At 46.3% G+C, this 19058-nt stretch overlaps 2 protein-coding genes across 4 annotated transcripts in view; one reads left to right on the forward strand and one right to left on the reverse strand.

Annotated features, from left to right (window-relative positions):
• Positions 1-14920, forward strand: part of Txndc11 (thioredoxin domain containing 11) — a 70345-nt gene extending 55425 nt beyond the window's left edge. For all 3 annotated transcript variants that reach the window (XM_006983900.3, XM_042283526.2, XM_042283527.2), the window contains 4 exons: positions 2512-2654; positions 3006-3115; positions 7916-7996; positions 14181-14920. In XM_006983900.3, the coding sequence (XP_006983962.2) occupies positions 2512-2654; positions 3006-3115; positions 7916-7996; positions 14181-14805 (959 nt within the window). In that variant the 3' untranslated portion in view covers positions 14806-14920. The remainder of the gene's footprint in view (positions 1-2511; positions 2655-3005; positions 3116-7915; positions 7997-14180) is intronic.
• Snn (stannin) lies at positions 14847-17627 on the reverse strand. The gene has a single exon (XM_006983899.4). It carries the CDS (start codon positions 17625-17627, stop codon positions 17361-17363), a length of 267 nt encoding a protein of 88 aa, XP_006983961.1. The 3' UTR covers positions 14847-17360.
• Between the last annotated feature and the right edge of the window lie 1431 nt (positions 17628-19058).

The raw sequence follows: 19058 nt of genomic DNA on the forward strand, positions 1-19058 counted from the left end.
ATGATATGTTGGTAGAGTAAGCTAGCTTGCTTGCTTGCTTGCTTGCTTGCTTCCTTCCTTCCTTCCTTCCTTCCTTCCTTCCTTCCTTCCTTCCTTCCTTCCTTCCTTCCTTCCTTCCTTCCTTCTTCCTTTCTTCCTTTCTTCTTTCTTTTTTTCTTTCTTTCTTTCTTTGTTTGTTTGTGTTTTAATTTTCCAGAGCTGAGGACTGAACCCAGGGCCTTGTGCTTGCTAGGCAAGCGCTCACCACTGAGCTAAATCCCCAACCCCCGTGAGCTTTCATAAAATGAAACAACTGTGTAATTTATTTTGCTTTGATATTTATTTATTTTTTTTTATGTGCATGGGTGTTTTGTTGCATGTATGTCTATATACCAACACATGTTCAGTATCTGCAAAGGCCATAAGAGGACATCAGATTCCCTGGAATTGGTTACAGGTGGTTCTGAGCCACCATGTAGGTGCTAGAAATCAAACCTGGGTCCTCTGGAAGAGCAGTCAGTGCTCTTAACTGCTGAGCTATCTCTCCATCTCCCCAAGCATGTAGTTTAAAATTTTTTTTTTTTTTTGGTTTTTTTCGAGACAGGGTTTCTCTGTGTAGCTTTGTGCCTTCCCTGGAGCTCACTTGGTAGCCCAGGCTGGCCTCGAACTCACAGAGATCCACCTGGCTCTGCCTCCCGAGTGCTGGGATTAAAGGCGTGCGCCACCACGCCCGGCAAAATTTTATTTATTTATTTTTTTTTATATGTATGGTATTTTGCCTGCATGTATGTCTGGTACCTAGAGAGACCAGAAGAAGGTATTGGATCTCTTGGAACTGGAATTGTAAGCAATTGTGAGCTACCATGTAGATGCTGAAAATTGAACCTAGGTCCTTTGGAAGAGCAGCCGAGGTCTTCACCAGAATGCTGTCTTTCCACGACTCCCAACCATGTTTTTGTCATTGTTACTTGTCTGGCTTTTTTCCTTCTCTGAGATAGGGTATGTCTATATAGTCCTGGCTGTCCTAGAATTCACTATGTAGACCATGCTGGTCTCAAACACAGAGAGGTCTCCTGCCTCTGCCTCTCAAGCTATAGAATTAAAGGTGTGTGCCACCACATCCAGGTGAGCAGATAAGTTTTAAAGTGGTGATTGAGTTCTCTGGATTCTGTGAGTAATACTTAGCTCAGAGAAGCTCAGACAGGTTACTTTGAATTTTCGAGTTTCCTGAAAGAATCCCTCTTTAGGCTTCATTTTGTCTTCTATATCAACTGGGGCCCAGCTATTCTCTCTTGGGCCAGCTATTCTATCCTTGGTAGCAATTTTGAGAGTCCTTGTAAAATAAATTACTTAGGGGGTTAACTCCTAAGTCAGCTCGGGTAGCTTCAGAATTTAGGCTTCATTCAGATTGAGAAATCTTGGTTTCACAGTCCAAAACTATAGCCAACTGAGTGTTGTTCAGCTATGATAAGGACATGTCTTTAGTGTTCACATGACACTCTTTACTTCCTCCTGCTTCTGCAGAGCCAGTCATTGTCTGTTAAGACCTCCATTGGAGGGAGTTGGAAGAGAGAAGCAAAGTTCAGACTAGTGTTGCTTCACTGAGGCAGAGGATTCTGAGATGATGGTATTGATGGGAAGGGTGAGATTGTTGGCTTAAGTTAGAGCTTTTATTTTATTTTATTTTTTTAAAGATTTATTTATTTATTATGTATACAGCATGTATGACTGCAGGCCAGAAGAGGGCACCAGATCTCATCACAGATGGTTGTGAGCCGTCATGTGGTTGCTGGGAATTGAACTCAGAACCTGTGGTAAAGCAACCAGTGCTCTTAACCTCTGAGCTATCTCTCCAGCTAGAGCTTTTATTACTTGGTTTATTTATATATTTTTCCACCATGCATAATTATTTTTGTTAGCTTTTTAAAAAAAGAAAACTTGAAGAACTTTAATAAAGTAAACAAAGAAGGTACTTGGCCTCAGATTAATGGTCATTAAACATCTTTGTATTGTACTGTCACTGCATTTGTAGTGATGCTTAAAGAGCTTAGCGTTCAAAGCTGCCTCTCTTGCAAAAGGTACAATGTGTGTTGCTATGTGAGTTCTCATGCTGTGTATGTGTGGCAGTCTCTTTGGAAAAGAGCAGGATAGAATTCCCACTTTGTATTGAGCATCCCACCTACATGGTATTTAGTTAGTAAAGGACTGTCCTCTGAGTTAATACAAAGTCAAGCATGATGGCAACCTGGGCACTGTTGTGCCAGGGTTTGCTTAGTTGTGGTGATAAAAACCATAAGCAACCCATGGAGCTGGGTGTGGAGGCAGAGGCAGGTGGATCTCTTGAGTTCAAGGCCATCCTGGTCCACATAGCAAGTTCCAGGTCAGCCAGAGCTACAAAGTAAGACTAAAACCCCCAAATAAAATCACAACAGTAAAAAAAGTAAGCATGGGAGATCATTTCAGTTCTAAAGTAGGTGAGCTATCCTACTTGTACCTAGAGCAAAGGTGATCTCATTTTCTCTTTATTTTTAGAGTCTTTTATTCAAAACTTCAGTGTTCTCTACAGTCCCTTGAAAAGGCATCTTACTGGAAGTGACTCTGCCCAGTTTCCGTCTCAGCATTTAATCACTGAAGTGACAACTGATACCTTCTGGGAAGTAACCCTTCAGAAACAGGTATGGGACTGGAGAGATGACGTGGTGGTAGAGCACTACAAGAAACAGGCTTAGGGGCTGAGGAGTGGGGCAAAACTCAAGCCATCCATTCCTCTTCATTTCCACAGTGGTAGTCATTGGGGGGAAACAGACTATTTCTGATATACAGAGTGGTCTGGTGGTGGAACATGTGCAGATTGCATGCTGCTTTCTAACTGCAAAGACTGTAAGGAAAACATAATTAGAACTAAAGATGAAAAAAATCTCGCCATGAGTCCTGCACAGTCAGTGACTCAATGCCTTCAGGATTCTGAGCACAGCAGGAAATGAGGTCCAGGACCAGGTGTGAGTAACTGTCTCCCCTTCCCACAGGATGTTCTGCTGCTCTATTACACACCGTGGTGTGGCTTTTGCCCATCTCTCAATCACATCTTCATCCAGCTAGCTCGGCTCCTACCAGAAGACACATTTACCGTGGCTAGGTAAGGACACCAGTCTATAGGGTCATGGGTCCTCTCTGCCACCTAGCCCATGGTAGGTAGGCTTGACTCTAATGATCATGAAGGTGTTTATTGCTGATTGGATTCATAGGAAAACAGGTGCAGGTTTGGCTGCTTGCAGGTCTTAGGAAGGGGATGCCCAGAATTGCCACCCAGCCCTGGGACTCAGAGCCTTTGCCCTTGTTCCCTCTTCGTTGGTGAAATCAATTTGATAATAGCCATGTGTCTAGGTTTGTGATTCCATGGTGCTTTATGTGGCCTTTTGTATAAACACATTTTGAATCCTTAGTTTGTTTTAAGACAGGCTGTCACTCTGTAGTTCAGGATGGGTTGAACTTACTATGTAACCCAGGCTGGGCTTTAATTCCTTGCAGTCCTCCGACCTTGGTTTACCAAGTGCTAGGGTTACAGTTGTAAGTTACCATACCTGCCTTCAAATACCAATTTAATTACATTTATTCCTTGACAGTTGTGTATGTGGATATGCTTGCTTTGTTTTATTTTGAGACAGGGTCTACAATGTAGCCTAGGCTGGCCTAGAACTCACTATGTAAACCAGGTTGATCTTGAACTCAGAGCCACCTACCTCTGCCTCTTGGGCTCTGGGATTGGAGATGTACACCACTATCCCCAGCTCCTTGGCAGTTTGACATGTACTTCCTGATTATACTCAGGGCCCACCTTTGGTTCACCCTTCCACCTATCACCCTCACTTTTCTCCCCATCCTGATGTCATGTCATTTTGTTTTTGTTTTTCTCAAGATAGACAGGGTTTCTCTGTGTAACAGCTCTAGCTGTCCTAGAACTCACTTTGGAGACCAGACTGGCCTCAAACTCACAGAGCTCCACCTGTCTTGCCTCCCCAGGTGCTGGAATTAAAGGCGTGCGCCACCGCTCTGGCTGTTTTTGTTTTGTAATTGAGTTCAACCAGAGTCGTCCCAGTGCTCATGGGTGTGGAGCTGCACACAGAGCATAGAGGACATACCAATGGCTCACACTATTGAAGATCAGTGTTTCTCCTCCCCCAGCATCATCAGTAGCTAATGGGTCCCCAGGAGGGGTAGGCCCGTGAGCCCTTCCCCTGTTCATGACTAAATGTTGTGAGTTCATAATTGCAGTTGGCTCCTCACCCCTCACCCCTCCCCCCCCCCCCCCCCCAGTCATCAGTTCTTAAATCTCCTGAGTTTCTGCATTCACAGCTATTGGCTGCAAACAGAAGCTTCTCTGATAAAAGCTGAGAGCAGCATTTGCCTATGGGTATAAGCATAAATACTTAGAAGGCAGTTTGACATCATGTGCATTTAGTAGAACAACGGTAGTAAGTTTGGTCTGTTGATGGGTTTTACAGTACCAGGCATGAATTCCCTCCTAGCCCTCAAATCCAATCAGAAAATACTCCTGCCACTGTTGTGCCTGTGGGCACATCCTGCATGGAGGTCAGCATTGTAGCATTCGAGGTCTACCACTGGGTAACATTATTGATGACTTTTCTTTCCCAGCTGCCCAGTAGCATCTTATGTGTGGTTAGAAGAGAAGTCTTTCCATTTCCTTTCCAGCTTGATTTTTCTGTCCTATAGCCAGGGTGTGTGGTGTCTGCAATAGAGTCTTACCATCTAGTTCTGGTCCACAGCCAAGAGCAATAGCAATCGCCTGTGCTGTTGGAGGGCCTCTGGGACCTTCATGGCTAACTGATGGGGTAGTATACCTTATTTGTAAAATCAGGGTCTCTCAGTGAACCTGGAGCTCACAGTTGGCTAGCCTGGCTGGTTAAGGATCCTACTGTGTCTGCCTCCTAGCACTGGGATTACAAGTGTGCACCACTATACGTGGTTGTCTGTGTGTTCTGGGGGTCCAACTCAGGTTCTTATGCTTGTATAATAAACACTTTACCAAGCCCTCAAATCCGGTTTGTAAGATCAGGAAGTGAGCAGTTTAGCTTTAATATATATCTTCTCCTCTCCATCCTTGCCACTAAATGTGAAAGACCAGATCATAGAAGAAAAAAAAAAATAACAGAAGAGAGATACAGTCTTTCTGATGAAAAGATAACAAAAGATGAACATATTCCATTATAAGTATGTACAGTGAAAACAACATACTTGATGCTTTTTTTTTTGTTAGTAGTATGATTGAACCCAGGACCTCATGCATGCAAAGCAAGTGCTCTACCACTGAGCTGTAATCCCTAGTCCTAATAAAAACATGCTTTAAAAGGTAGTCATAGCCGGGCGTTGGTGGCGCACGCCTTTAATCCCAGCACTCGGGAGGCAGAGCCAGGCGAATCTCTGTGAGTTCGAGGCCAGCCTGGGCTACCAAGTGAGCTCCAGGAGAGGCGCAAAGCTACACAGAGAAACCCTGTCTCGAAAAACCAAAAAAAAAAAAAAAAAAAAAAAAAAAGGTAGTCATAAGTACATGTATGTTTATATTTTACCTGCTGCCTGCTATGTATTCTCAGTAATAATCAGAGCCAGATTTGACAAGTGTCTTTGCTGAGAGATTGTTACATACATAGAGGCTTAAACCTCAGAACACCCAGCGCAGCTGCTGTATCTACCCATCGTTTTCTTTTAATTAATCTTATGCACAGAAATATTAAGCAACTTGCCCATAATTATGGAATATGTAAATTAGGGACCAGTATTGAGGCTCAGGAGTTCATATTCTAGATACGCCACATTTAAAATGGATTGAGGCTGTAGCTCAGGTGATAGAATGCTGTCTGGTATACACAAAGCCCTGGTTCAATCCACAGCTCTGCATAAATCAGGTGAACCAGGTGGTGGCCCATGCTGGTAATTCTAGCACTCAGGAGGTGGAGGCAGAAGGATCAGAAGTTCAGGGTCATCTCAGCTGCATAGTGAATTAGAGACAAGCCTAGATAAGACACCCTATCTCAAAATAGTGAAGGAGTTTTTAATAAAATGCTTGGCCAGGTGGTGGTGGTGCACGCCTTTTTCCCATCACTCGGAAGCAGAGGCAGGTGGATCTCTGTGAGTTCAAGGCCAGCCTGGTCTACAGAGCGAGTTCCAGGACAGCCAGGGCTACACAGTGAGACCCTGTCTGGGGGGAGAAAAACAAAGCAAAAAGCAGGAAAAAAAAATACTTAAGGACAGGTAAACTCCAGTGTAGACAGAGAACACAGGATGTGACAGAAGAAACAAACAACTGGGAAATTATAACCTGAGAAATGTAAATTAAATTAAAACATCAATAAACTGACTAAATTTATAAATGCGTCCAAGTGACAGGATCTTGTACTGATAGTTAGTACAGTCAGACATGGCTAATGAAATTGACACGTACAAGAAGTTACAAAAACAGTTGTACGTTTTTGACTCCGTTCATTCCAGAGATGTGTGGGCCAGGCCTCAGAGCATTCTTCACAGCAGCAGGAAAGTGTATGTCAGTAGTGTTGGCCCAGTGAACATTTCAGTCCATTGCTAAATTGGTCCTTTCCTTTAATTAATGGACAAGAATAAAGGATGAGCCATGTGACTGCTCCTGTGTCAGTTTACAAGCCACTCCTGAAAGGATCCCACGCAGACGCCTCCAGTGGCCCAGTGCTGTTCCCCTGGGTTTTTACAGTATTTTCACTTCACAGTTGACTCTTCATTGAGGTGCACATTAGGAGAGAAAAAGCACTCAGTACCACTTGGCTGAAAGGGTCTCTAGTGTTTCAGACAGGCTTTCACAAGCAGAGGTAGACATGACATTTTGTTAAAAGGTGTGGGGGGAGGAGAATTGCATTTGCATTTGACGGTGTCAGTTTTGGAGATTTCTGTGTGTATATTTGAAACGGGGTCTCCTCTTTCCCAGGCTGGCCTCTAACTAACTGCAGCCAAGGATGACCTTGTGACCCTCGTGCTTTTGTCTCCTGAGTGCTGAGACTATAGGTGTGCATCACCATGCCAGGTTTAAGAAGGGCTTAGCTATAAATTATGCTAAGTGAGCACTCTACCAACTCAGCTACACCCCTTGCCCATATGCCACTCTGAGCACATACATAACTCCAGTTTATACTGCCTGATCATCTCACACCAGTTAGACATTTTGAAAACCTCCACCAGATGAATAGGTCCAGGCATTTTCATCTTCCATGTGCACTGGTCATAATTATCCCCCACTTAAAGGATGCCATCAGCCCTGCGTGTGGGTCAGCACACATGGATCCTCATCACCTGCCCAGCTGCTAGAGGGCCATTCACCAGAGCAGTTGTAGATTATTCCACAGTAATTGACCACAGGGTGGGTAATTTAGTAGATGCCATTTTTTATACTCATAAATTAATCTGTTGACCTTGGTGGCACATACCAGTAATCCCAGCACTAGGGATGATGAGACAAGATGGCTCTTGAAAGTTTGATGCCATCCTGTGCTAAATAGTGAGAACTAGACCAGCTTTAGCTGCAAGGCTCCATGATGGTGGAAATACAAACGTAAAAAGGAAGAAGAAGTGGCACTCTGGCCGTCAGATTTACAGACTATAAAGTGTAGTCTTCAAAGAGACCTGCTGTGTGTGCTGTGCTCAATAGCTTTCTTTTTCTAGAACTAATGCACCAAGTGAAATGCTCACCAGATCCTGTCAGTAGATGAAGTACTCCTTCACTGAGGCAGCTTGGGAGATTTATGTTTCCTTTTAGGTTCTTGTATTACCCAGGGTGGACAGTGGCTCATGTTCTTAAAGTGTAGGTGCCTGGCTCACGCTAGGGCATAGAAGAACTCCAGGTTCTTCAGGTTTGGCCAGTCGCGTCTTACCAACCCTTTCCCTTTGCCTCTGCCAGGATCGATGTGTCTCAGAATGATCTTCCTTGGGAATTCATGGTTGACCGTCTTCCTACTGTTTTGTTTTTTCCCTGCAATAGGTAAGGCTGAATTGTTTTCAGGATTGGGCAGGTGGGGTTTTCCTGTTGAAGCCTGAAGGTGAAATGGGCTTCTGTTGTAAATCTTTCATTGTGTTCTACACTATTGTTAAAATCGTGCCATTAGGGATACAGAGGAAAAGCGATCCAGTGTTGGAATGTCATGTGTTGTGATTTTCTTTCTGTTTTTTGTTTGTTTTTGTTTTTGAGACAGGTCTCACTAGGTAGCTCTGGTTAGCCTAGAATTTACTATGTAGACCACACTGACCTTGAACTCAGCCTCCCGGGCGCTGGGATTAGAGGCGTGTACTACCACGCCTAACAAGTGCTGGTTTTCCTTGACACTTGCTCTTCTCTAAGGTTTTTCTTACCAAGCATTCCTTGCTCTGGGAACTAATTAGCTGTCATATCTGTGTGAACCCGTAGAAAGTGCTCATGTTTGTGTGGGATGAATCCTGCTGATACCTACTGGTCCCTCTCACCCAGGGAGATACTGGCAGCCCCTACCCACTGCTCCATTCCTACAGAGCTCTCTCTGCATGTGTACAGTCTGCTCTGAGGTTGTCTGTCACCCAACTGAAAGCTACTGTAAACGGGTGGGACATTAGCAGAGAGAGCTAGGCTTGGCAATGAGTGTAGACCCAAAGGTTTCCACAAAAAAAGGGAACAAACCCTCAAAGCTAAGGAAGCTGGATGCTGACTCCTTCTCACACACAGGTCCACATGGAGGTCCACTCACATCCCCTGTGGAAAATGTGTTTGCAGGATCCCATAGGGAGGGCCCTGGCCCACGCTGTGGTCACGGTTGTAACTTCTTGTGTTTCACAAGTCACTGTCCCACTACAGTGCTTATCAGGCCTCTCTGGGAGAGGGCTTCCTTGGACTGTCGAATCATTGCCTCTGTTTTTGCCCTTTATCTCAAAGAATGTGTGCTGTAATACTTACTGTCGTAGCAGGGGCTTGTCAGATCACATACTAAAAACAGAGTGTGACTCAGTCTGTTCTGCTGCTGGCTCTGCCATTTTCTCTCTGAGACGTGTTAAATTGCCATATAATCAAGGAATCATGGACACGCTAACACCAGCAATTTCATCTGTGTGGGACACAAGTTGGGCATGTAGCGTAATGATATGTAATTTTTTAATTCAAACATACTTTTAAAAAATACTAAAGTTAGAGCACACAGTAAAGGCCTTTGCAGGCAAAGGCCCTCTCAGCAAGTGGACTAATGAGCATTGTGCATGGACGGAAAGACACCTGCAGGACAGGTGCACAAGAGGGACATGCTTGGCCAGCACTCCACTTCTGGAGCTGCCTTGTATAATAGAAGAAAGAATGCAGGCCAGGTATGGTGGCGTACACCTTTAACTCCAGCTCAGAAGGCTGAAGCTCTTTGAGTTGAAGGCCCCTGCAGCCCCTCCTGTGTCCCTTGATTAAGAGTAGAAGACTGCCCGTGTCTGTTAAACACAGAGTCTGGTGAATCAAAGCCTTTATTGTTTTGGAATGGGATTTTTCTCATTTCCTAAAAACAGATGGTGGGCACAAGTGGAGGGAGCTCATCATTAGCTGGTCCAGAGAGCATTTGGCTTACCCAGAAGGTGAAGAGAAAATTGTCATGTGACTATTGTTTGTATGGAAATAAATGAAAGGGTGCAGAAGGTGACAGAGAGAGATCCACTGGCCCAGCAGGAAGCAATCAGCTGAGTAAGGACTGTGAGGGCCAGTAGGCAGCTCAAGAGTAAGTGGCTCGCGACTTCAACTATTAAGTAGAAAGGCTCACAGAAGGGGAAACGAAAAACACCGCTGGATAACATGTAATAAGACTTTTCATGGGTACCTGCCCCTGCTATTTTTAGTGAAAGTAGAAAGCGGTATCTGTGCTGTGGAAAATGCAAACTACACAAGGTGGAGATGTGCAGAGGGAGAACGCTGAGGTGTTGACATGGCTGCTTCTGAGGTGTGAAGGCTACGAGCATTGGGAGATAGTGCTTGTATGATTTTTACATCCCTGCAAACTACATTGACTGTGCCCCATTGCAGTCCAAGGCCTGCCCTCTGCCCACAGTACGGCCTGCTCTGGTCTTAGCTCTCTTCTTCAGAAGTGGAGGCTGGGGTAAGGATCTTCACCTTCTTACACTGGGCTATCTTAGAGCCAGTCCACAAGCCAGCAGCCTACCCTGCTCTAGAGGACATTGCAGACTGCAGATATCTGGGCCTAGCTCTGGCCCAGCAGATGCATCAGGTACAGCTCCACAAGAATACTCCAGTGTTGCACACCCAGGAAGAACTTAACTGCTTCTGAGGAGCTCTGACTAGCAGTGGGACCTCTTACCACCATGCTTTCAGGAGAATAACTTTTTTTTTTTTTTTTTTTTTTTTTTTTGCTATTCTTTAAGGTCACAGCCTCACATTGTTTCTCAAGCTGGTCGGAAACTCAGTATGTAACCCTGGGTGCTGAGATTAATGAAGGGTGCCACTGTGGTGATATATTGTGCACCACAATAAAACTTATCTGGGGATCAGAGGATTGAGCCAGCCACTAGATTAAACATAGAGGCCAGACAATGATGGCACACACCTTTAATCCTATCACTTGGGAGACAGTCTGGATCTCTGTGAGTTCAAGGCCACACTGGGGACAGAGCCAGGATTAATGGCACACTCCTTTAATCCCATCACTTGAGATCTCACGCCTTTGCTTGGAAACCACACACACCTTTAATCCCAGGAAATGACATGGCTGGGTGGAGAACGGTATATAAGGTGTGAGGGGACAGGAAATAAGCAGCAGTTCAACTGAGATCCTCAGGGGTGAGGACTCATGGAAACAGGATCGGCTGAGAAGTTGGCAGGGTGAGGTTGTCTGTGGCTTGCTCTGCTTCTCTGATCTTTCAGCTTTCACCCCAATTATCTGGCTCTGGTTTTTTTTTATTAAGACCTTTTAAGATTCATGTTACATCTCGAACAACAATTCCACCATTCCCAGATTAAAAGAACTACTTTTTGGAATCAGTTTATAGATATGCTGTATCCTAGCTACTTTTTTAAAATGTATGAAAAAAAATGTTTTAAAGGTCAACATTTGATCTTAAAAAAAAAAAAAAAAAGTATATGCTGGGCCATGAGGGCATGTGCCTTTAATCCCAGCACTCAGGAGGCAGAATCAGGCAGCTCTCTGAGTTTGAGGCCAGCCTGGTCTACAGAATGAGTTCTAGGATGGCCAGGGCTACACAGAGAAACTCTGAGTCAAACCCTCCCTCCCCCACAAAAAAAAAAAAAAAAAAAAAAAAAAAGGAAAAAAGAAAGTAGCCAGTCATGTCACACTTCACACTCTCAGGATCCCAGTTCGGGGAACAGAAATGAGGATCACAAGTTCAGGGTCAGCCTGGACTACATATTGAGTGAGACTCTTTCTGAAACAAAACAGCTATGACTCAACCGGTAAGAGTTCTGAAAATCCAAACGGTGGAAGAGAACCAATTCCATGTCCCTTGACCACCACAGGATCGCCATTGCAACTGTATACAAACACAGAAATAAACGCAATTTTTAAAGAGGTGAATTTTTCTTTAAAAAGGGTGTGATGGCACAAACCTTTAATCTCAATACTCAAGAGGCAGAGGCAGGCAGATCTGAGTTTATGGCCAGCCTGGTCTATATAGTGAGTTCCAGTCCAGCCAAGGCTACAGAATGCAGCCTTGTCTCCAAAACCAAAACATAACCAAAAAATAAATGAATGAATGAAAAGTATGAAAGCATTTTAGCATGACAGTTAACGGAACCATAGCATTGCCCCAAGACTTCAAAATAGCATTGTGTTTACCAGTCTCATTCTGTAAACATCTCTAGAGACATTCTGAGGTGTCCTACAGTTCTTCACAGGAATGGTGCATCTAAATTTGGCCCTAGAAAAGACAGGTCCATTGCTGCTTGATAGAGTGGCAGGCCCAACCATCCACTCCATAGTCAAGCTGAGTGCTCCATGGGAAAATCTGTTGTAAAGAGCACTTAACCAGATTATTGATAAAAAAAACAGCTGACATTGCAAACTCTGAAATTCTGTTTTTTGCTACCTGAAAGTTTTTAGGGTACTCTCCCCTCCCCCATAAACATTACATGGAGGGGGACATGATCTGGTTTCTTTTTTGTGGTGAGATAGGATCTCACAGTATATGCCAGGCTAGCTTCAAACTTCTAGTTATGCTCTTGCTTCAGCCCCCCCCACACACACACTCACTGTCCTGGAATTTGTAGACCAGGCTGACCTTAAACTCAGAGATCTGCCGCCTTCTGCCTCCCAAGTGCTGGGATTAAAGGCATGCGCCACCGTGCCCAGGGTTGCCTTAATTCTCTTGTTTTTTGTTTTTGTTTTTTAATAGGAAAAGGGTTACATATTAATAAAACAACTTTTGTCATTTTTAGGTGTTTGGCTTTTGGCTTTGTGTGGAATGAGTGTCCAAGTTTTTTAATTAGTGCATTTTTTTTTCCATTTTTAACTTTGTTTAATTTTATTAATTAATTAATTAATTTATTTATTTATTTTGAGACAGAGTAGCCTTGGCTGGTCTGGAACTTGCTATATAGACCAGGCTTAGCCTCGAATTCTTAGAGACCCACCTGCCTCTGTCTCCCTAGTGCTGAGATTAAATGTATGAGCCATCACACAAGTCATTTTAATTTAAAAAAAAAATGATTATTTCTTTGTAAGTGTTTTTTTTTATTATTTTTATTTTATGTATGTGCATTAGTGTTTTGGTTGCTTGTATGTCTGTGTGAGGGTGTCAGATCCCCTAGAACTGGAGTTACAGACAGGTGTGAGCTGCTGTGTGTGCTGGGAATTGAACCCAAGTCCACTGGAAGAGCAGTCAGCCCTGTAAATGGGTGTTTTGCCTGCATTTATGTCAGTACAGCATGTGTGCAGTGCACTCAGAGGCCAGAAAAGGGAATCAAATCCCCTGAGGCTGGAGTTAGAGTTGTGAGCTGCCATGTGGGTGCTGGGAATTGAATCCCCGTCCTCTGAAAAAGCAGCCAACACTCTTAACCACTTAGCTATCTCTCCAGCCCCAAATTGGTATATTAAGGAACCATGTTTTTTGTTTTGTTTTTGTTTTTCTCATTTTTGAGACTTAGTCTCACTATGTAACCCAGGCTTGCTTCAAACTTGTGATCTTCCTGACTGGGGGATTATAAATGTATGGCACCATACCTGGTTAAAAATGAAATTTTGAAAAAGCTAATGTTGAACATCCACTTAACTCATTTAACCCTTACAACAGCCCGCTGAGGCACATGCCAGTCTTATCCACATTTTACAGAGCCCACACCACTTGTCTGAGGACATACAGCACTGAGCAGAGCATTGTGGGACACTGCCTTTGGGGTCTTGTCAGCTGCTTTCCTTTACTCTCTGAGAGTGTTGATTTCTGTATGGTGATTAACCTCAGGCAGAACTGTAGAAAGTAGTGTTTTAAGTTATGGTAGCTAGATTGTGTATGCATGGGTAAACATACCCATGAGAGAAACTTTGGTGGCTGAACAATTAAATGACAGGTTCTAAAAAGGACTTTTCTGAATCAGAGCATGGAACAAAGACATAGGGACGGACCCCTTTGAATGTCACCAAACTCACTTCTGTGCCGTCAAGGCTGAGTGGCTGTAATTCATCTTAGTCCCTTGGTTGGTCCATTTGCCAGTAATACCTGTCCAGGTGTGAGCCCAGTGTCCCCAGCCTGGGTGGAGTACAGTCCCCACCAGCCAACTATACTTTATGCTATAGATACTGTGCATTAAGTATATGCTATTACTGGCTTTTTGTTTGTTTTTTCAGTTTTACTGAGCACTGCTAAAAGCCTTGGTAACAGCAGACAGCCCTATTCCAGGACTGATCACCAACCATTGTAGATCAGACAGATCCTTCCTCCTCCCCAATTCACTGGCTTTGGGCTTAGGCATGAGCGTGCTTGTCTGAAAGTTGAGTACAGACACTTGAGTTCTGTTCTCAGGAACAGACAAACACTTTTAAGTCAAATTTCATTACAATTGCAGTGCAAGTCTGTGGAGTGCCTCAACTCCACAGAGAACTGATTCAGTAAGAACTCAACAGAGTGGCCAGCCTGACATCAAGTCCCATTTGTCTCTGCATCGTGCCTATTGAGACCCTCACTTTTGATTTTTCCTTCCTCTCCAGAAAGGACCTAAGTGTGAAATACCCTGGAGACCTCCCCATCACCCTTCCGAACCTGCTGAGGTTCATTCTGCATCACTCAGACCCTGCCTCTGCCCCTCAGGACCTTGGCATCAGCCCCCCTACCCAAGAATGTGTCCAGAACAAGGCAGTCCTGCAGCGTGAACACATCTCTCATGTGGAGAGTGCCATGCAGAAGCTAAGATCCGAGATGAGCAGCCTACGCCGTACACAGGAGAAGGTAGAGGGCCGGCTCTTTAGTGCCCGCAGGGATGGGCACCGCCTGCTACGCCGACAGCGTGCTCTGGAGCAGCGGCACAGGTTGCTCCGTCGCCACAGCCAGAAACTGCAGGCCCTGTATGTGCAGAAGGCCCGTGAGCTCCAGGAGCTGGCCAGTACCTCAGAGACCCCCCTCCCTGAGCATTCATGGCTCAAGGTCCTTGTGGCCACTATGGAGAAGGAGCTGGAGGGCCAGGGTGGAGCTAAGGAAGCAGCCCCTCTGGAAAAGGCTCGCCCCAACCACTCTAAGCCCATGGGTGCTACCCAGTTACCTGGTGACACCCCTCCACCTTCTGCCACCAGCTCCACTCTGGCATCAGAGAGGAAGCATGAGAACAGGACAGACTAACTTTTGAATGAGATGAAGGAATCAGAGGTGAAAACTGTACATTGGGAATATATTTATGCAAATTTTATTGAGATTTATTGTAAATAAAGATTTTCTCAGTGGTCTAGAAAATGAACTTGAATGTCATTCAGCATTTATTGATCAGGAATGGTATCCCTTCCCTTCCACTTATTGCACAAGCTTTGAGACATAACAGTAGCACAGTCCATTTGAAGATTTATCTAAGTCAGTCTTGCTTCAGTGGCTGAGCCTTGGCGTTCCTGCCTGCTCCCTAGGACGAAAGGCTAGCTTGGTACTCATCAGAAGACCTCACCATAAGGGTTGCACTTTTGCGAAAGAATCTGAAGAGAGGTCATAACTTATTAACCACTGGAGTGTATGGCTCTGGTGTACACTTAGAAAACAAAGGTAGCCAGTGATAAACAAGGACAGGGAAGACTTGTGTGGTTGTTCACTAGTTCTATAGGTGTTTCTACCAGTGCCCCACAGTGCCTGAAGTTACTCTGCATCCATCCCACTCTGGATGGGCTGACTCAAATGCCAAAGACCTCCCTGGCAACTGGGGAGGAGACAGGAAGCTCCCCGAAAGTGTAACTGGTAAGAATGTGATGTCTGAAAAAGAGAAATGTCATTGGCATAGTAAAAGCTGCAACACGTCTGACAGTGGAGTGATTTGAGCATTTCCAGGAGCCAGGCTCACACTGAAAGCCTAGATCAACCTGTTCTTGGATCAGTGGGTGGTGAAGCTAAGGATCAGCAATAGATAGGCTGCTGGCTGCAAGGAAAATTAGAGGTAGAAAGCTGAAGTGGGGTGAGAATGGATCAAAACCCTCAGCCTCTGCCAGCTCTGGGGCGATCCTTTCATACCTCTTGTTTACCTCCTAGACCTGAAGCGTCACTGCTTCCAGGTCCAGCATGCATCTAAGCTAGCTTAAGCTGCCTCTGCCAGTGGCCAGTCTACCCCTTACTACCTCTTCCATGACTTAGTTATCTCACTGGGGTCCTTCCCACAGCAGCCCACCAGAGGTGTCTTATTCCTACCTTCACAAATGTCCTTCCAGCTGTCTCCCCTCACCTAGAGCTGTTCCTTAACATTTGATACACACAGCCCCGCTTTGAGGCATACACTGCTAAAAAGTGTCCCCTACAGCTCCTCCCTCGGGGTTCCAGAGAATGGATTGGTTTCACATGCATTTTAAAGCTGTCTCCAGCCTGGCCTGAAGCTCTCTGCTTCCTGCCCATTGGTGTGCCGGCCAATCCAGGGCTGGCCACCTTTTCTCATCACCAAAGATGCCGCACATTCGTGTTTTTATCATAATGGTTTAGAATGCACTTAGAGTGGTGGGATTAACATCTAAGCAAGTTTATAGGCATGGACTTAAAGGATATCCTGGAGATACATGCTGCTGGCTCCCTTACCTCCCTGAATTTGAATCCTGGTAGCTGTTGTAAATGCATATGTACACACTAGAAATGATCTTATATAGCACATAGTGCCATTAGAGCTGAGTCAGGGGCTCTGTCTACAAAGCTCCGTGGATCAAAGTGAAACCCAATACCCAGCCAGTGAGCAGTCATTGGAGAGGAAAGGAAGCTCACTTGTGAAAAGGTGGGAAGAAAACAACAACAAAAACCGAATTGCCCATACCCCCCACCCCCACTCCAGTGCAGAAAATATTAAATACAAAAACAAAACCTTGCTTGCTTGGGCCAACTGCATTTCAGACTTCAAGTAGCCACCACAGGCTCGGGTGTTTCCAGAGGGCCAGAGCAGGAGGCCTGTGCTGCAGGGATGTACTGGGCATGCTCAAGGCCAAAGGGCAAGAGACTGCTCTGCTCAGCTGCCTGGCAGCCCTCAGGACTCGGGGACTCGTCCGTCACAGGCTTCCAAACAAATGCAGCAGCTTCATTGCAGTGACTGCCATCTGCCCACACTGCTATTTAACAAAGCTGAAGCTGTGAAAGGGAGGGGTGGGGCTTTTCTTCTACCCATTACTAACCAAGCAGAAGTCGCCCAAGCGCCCAGCCGCTCAGCCCTTCACTTCCTTTCCATACACACAGATAAACCTCTGAGCCCTGCCAAGGGCACCTGGGGCCTGACCAGTCAAAGACCCTCCACGGTCATGCCTCAGCTCACCGTGAGTACAGTCATCAAGCCAGCCCCATGGGCTCTATGTGGTATTTTTAAAAATCAGCACAAAGGCTTAAGCACGTGCTTCTGGGCCTATTTACAGTTCACAGGTTGGTGAGTTCACGCATTACAGTAGTAGCTCCATCAAAAACAGGCTCAGCTAAAACATTCAAGTAACAAAAGCGCTAAGGGGCCGTGAGCCCCAGCAAGGTCAGGCCTGCCCACTGCCTGCAATGGGCAGCCCCACCAGGAGGCTGAGGGAGGAGGCCAGGAACAGCTAGGACCCGCAGTCAGTGCATGCGATGACGAAGCCCGAAGAGACCATGCCGGCAAGTGTCAGCCCCTCACATAGCATCATGTCTGCTTCTGCCCTCTCGGTGCTTCTGGGCTGGCCGCAAAGGAACCAGGGCCTTCACAGCCCAGCTCAGCCATGCACTTCCGGGCCACCGGAGGTCACCAGCTTGGCCTTTCTTTCCACGCATGGCCCCTTGGCAGAGTACTGCACCAGGAGAAAGGGCTCCTTTGTCTCGCCATCACCCACGATGCTCTCCTCGTCCTCTGACTGGCTGATGCGCTGCAGCCGCAGGTAGCACCAGCAGCCCAGGATCAAGGCCCCCAGGGCAGCAATGGCGATGAGGATGACAATGACTGTGACCACCCCCGTGGTGGGGCTGTGGTCCATGATAGACATGGTCAGTGCTTGGAGGGGCTTCTCTGCTGGAAAGTTCTTGGTGTGGCTGGCTCAACAAGGCTGGAATTCGGGCTGCACAGGACAATCCTGAAAGACAAAGCCAGGAAAGGCTATACCAGGGGCTTGGCAGGGGACTCAGCCACCCAGTTGGCCCTTGCTGGGGTCTGTTTTTAAGTTCGTGAACTCAACCGGCCCTCAACCCAGTGACAACCGTGGGATTTCCTTTCCACTGTGTCTGCCCAGATGCTCACCCACCCTACTTCCCCCAGCGACTTCTGACACCCAGGTGTTTCCGTTGTCAGTAAGTCACTCTGGTGGAAAGGGAAATGGGCACCATGACAGTTGAGGCAGAGGCCGCAAGAGGACTGGCCACTAATCTGGTTCTTCTGTTGAAGGCATACATTGTTTTTTGTCTGTCTTTCAACAGTCTCCCTCTGTAGCCCAGGCTATCTCACTCATGATTCTCTGGCCTCAGCCGTCTGAGCCTTAGGATCCCAGGCCTGAGCCACCATGCCTAGCTGGAGGTGGACACCCTAGAAGACAGCACCAGTATATGTCCAGTAACCACTAGTCCAGGGAGCGAGAGAGGAAGGAGCCAAAGGTAGAGACACAGCACAGCTCCTGTGAGGGGTCAGGAACACGTAATGTCTCAGCCTTCTTGGACCCAGGTAAGAGGTCACAACAGCCAACAGCTTTTGTCCTGTGGAGCCACGGCTGATCTGTGAAGACCCTGGTTTTCAGGAAGCCTGTGGATGTAGGGTAGACAAGCAAAAGTGAAGCAGGTCCTGGAAGACAGGTATGGGGAAGCTTCAGGGAAGGCAGGAGGGGTGGGGTAGCTGGCTCCTGTCTGTACGTAGCTTGGCATCTAGTACAGGAGCCTGATTACCAAGAGGTCAGCACTCCCAAATGTCGGTCCAGGTATGGTCACATCAGAAGCACAGGGGACCAGGTGCTGTGATGTCACTGGATGGGTAGGTGAGCTTCAGGGAGGCCACACTGGCAGGAAGAGCATCCATGGCAGGCGGACAGTACTGCTAGCGCTCGGAGGGCAGGAGGGAGAACCTGGGGCATCATCCTGTTAAGAGTGGCAAGCGAGTGCCAGCTGGGTTCGGGCATGCTGGGGGAGTGATCCCAGGCCATGGAGTGCCAGCTGGGTTCAGGCATGCTGGGGGAGTGATCCCAGGCCATGGAGAGCTGAGATGTTCTTAGCTATGGGACTTCAGACAGCTCCGTATCACAGAGCCCAGTTCTCATCTGTAGACACGGTTTTGAGTGGCAAAGGAGAAGGAGACCGTGGGATACACAAGGCCTGTAGAATCCGGACTCCAGTGTCTAGGTGGTACCCCAAAGCCCAGTCCGCCACTGCCCCCAGGATCAGGGCTTTGCTACTATGGCCTCCGAGCAGCTGAGTCCAGCAGGCTGCTCCAGTGT

The sequence above is a fragment of the Peromyscus maniculatus genome, chromosome 8 (assembly GCF_049852395.1).
Source record: "Peromyscus maniculatus bairdii isolate BWxNUB_F1_BW_parent chromosome 8, HU_Pman_BW_mat_3.1, whole genome shotgun sequence".
Taxonomy (NCBI): domain Eukaryota; kingdom Metazoa; phylum Chordata; class Mammalia; order Rodentia; family Cricetidae; genus Peromyscus; species Peromyscus maniculatus.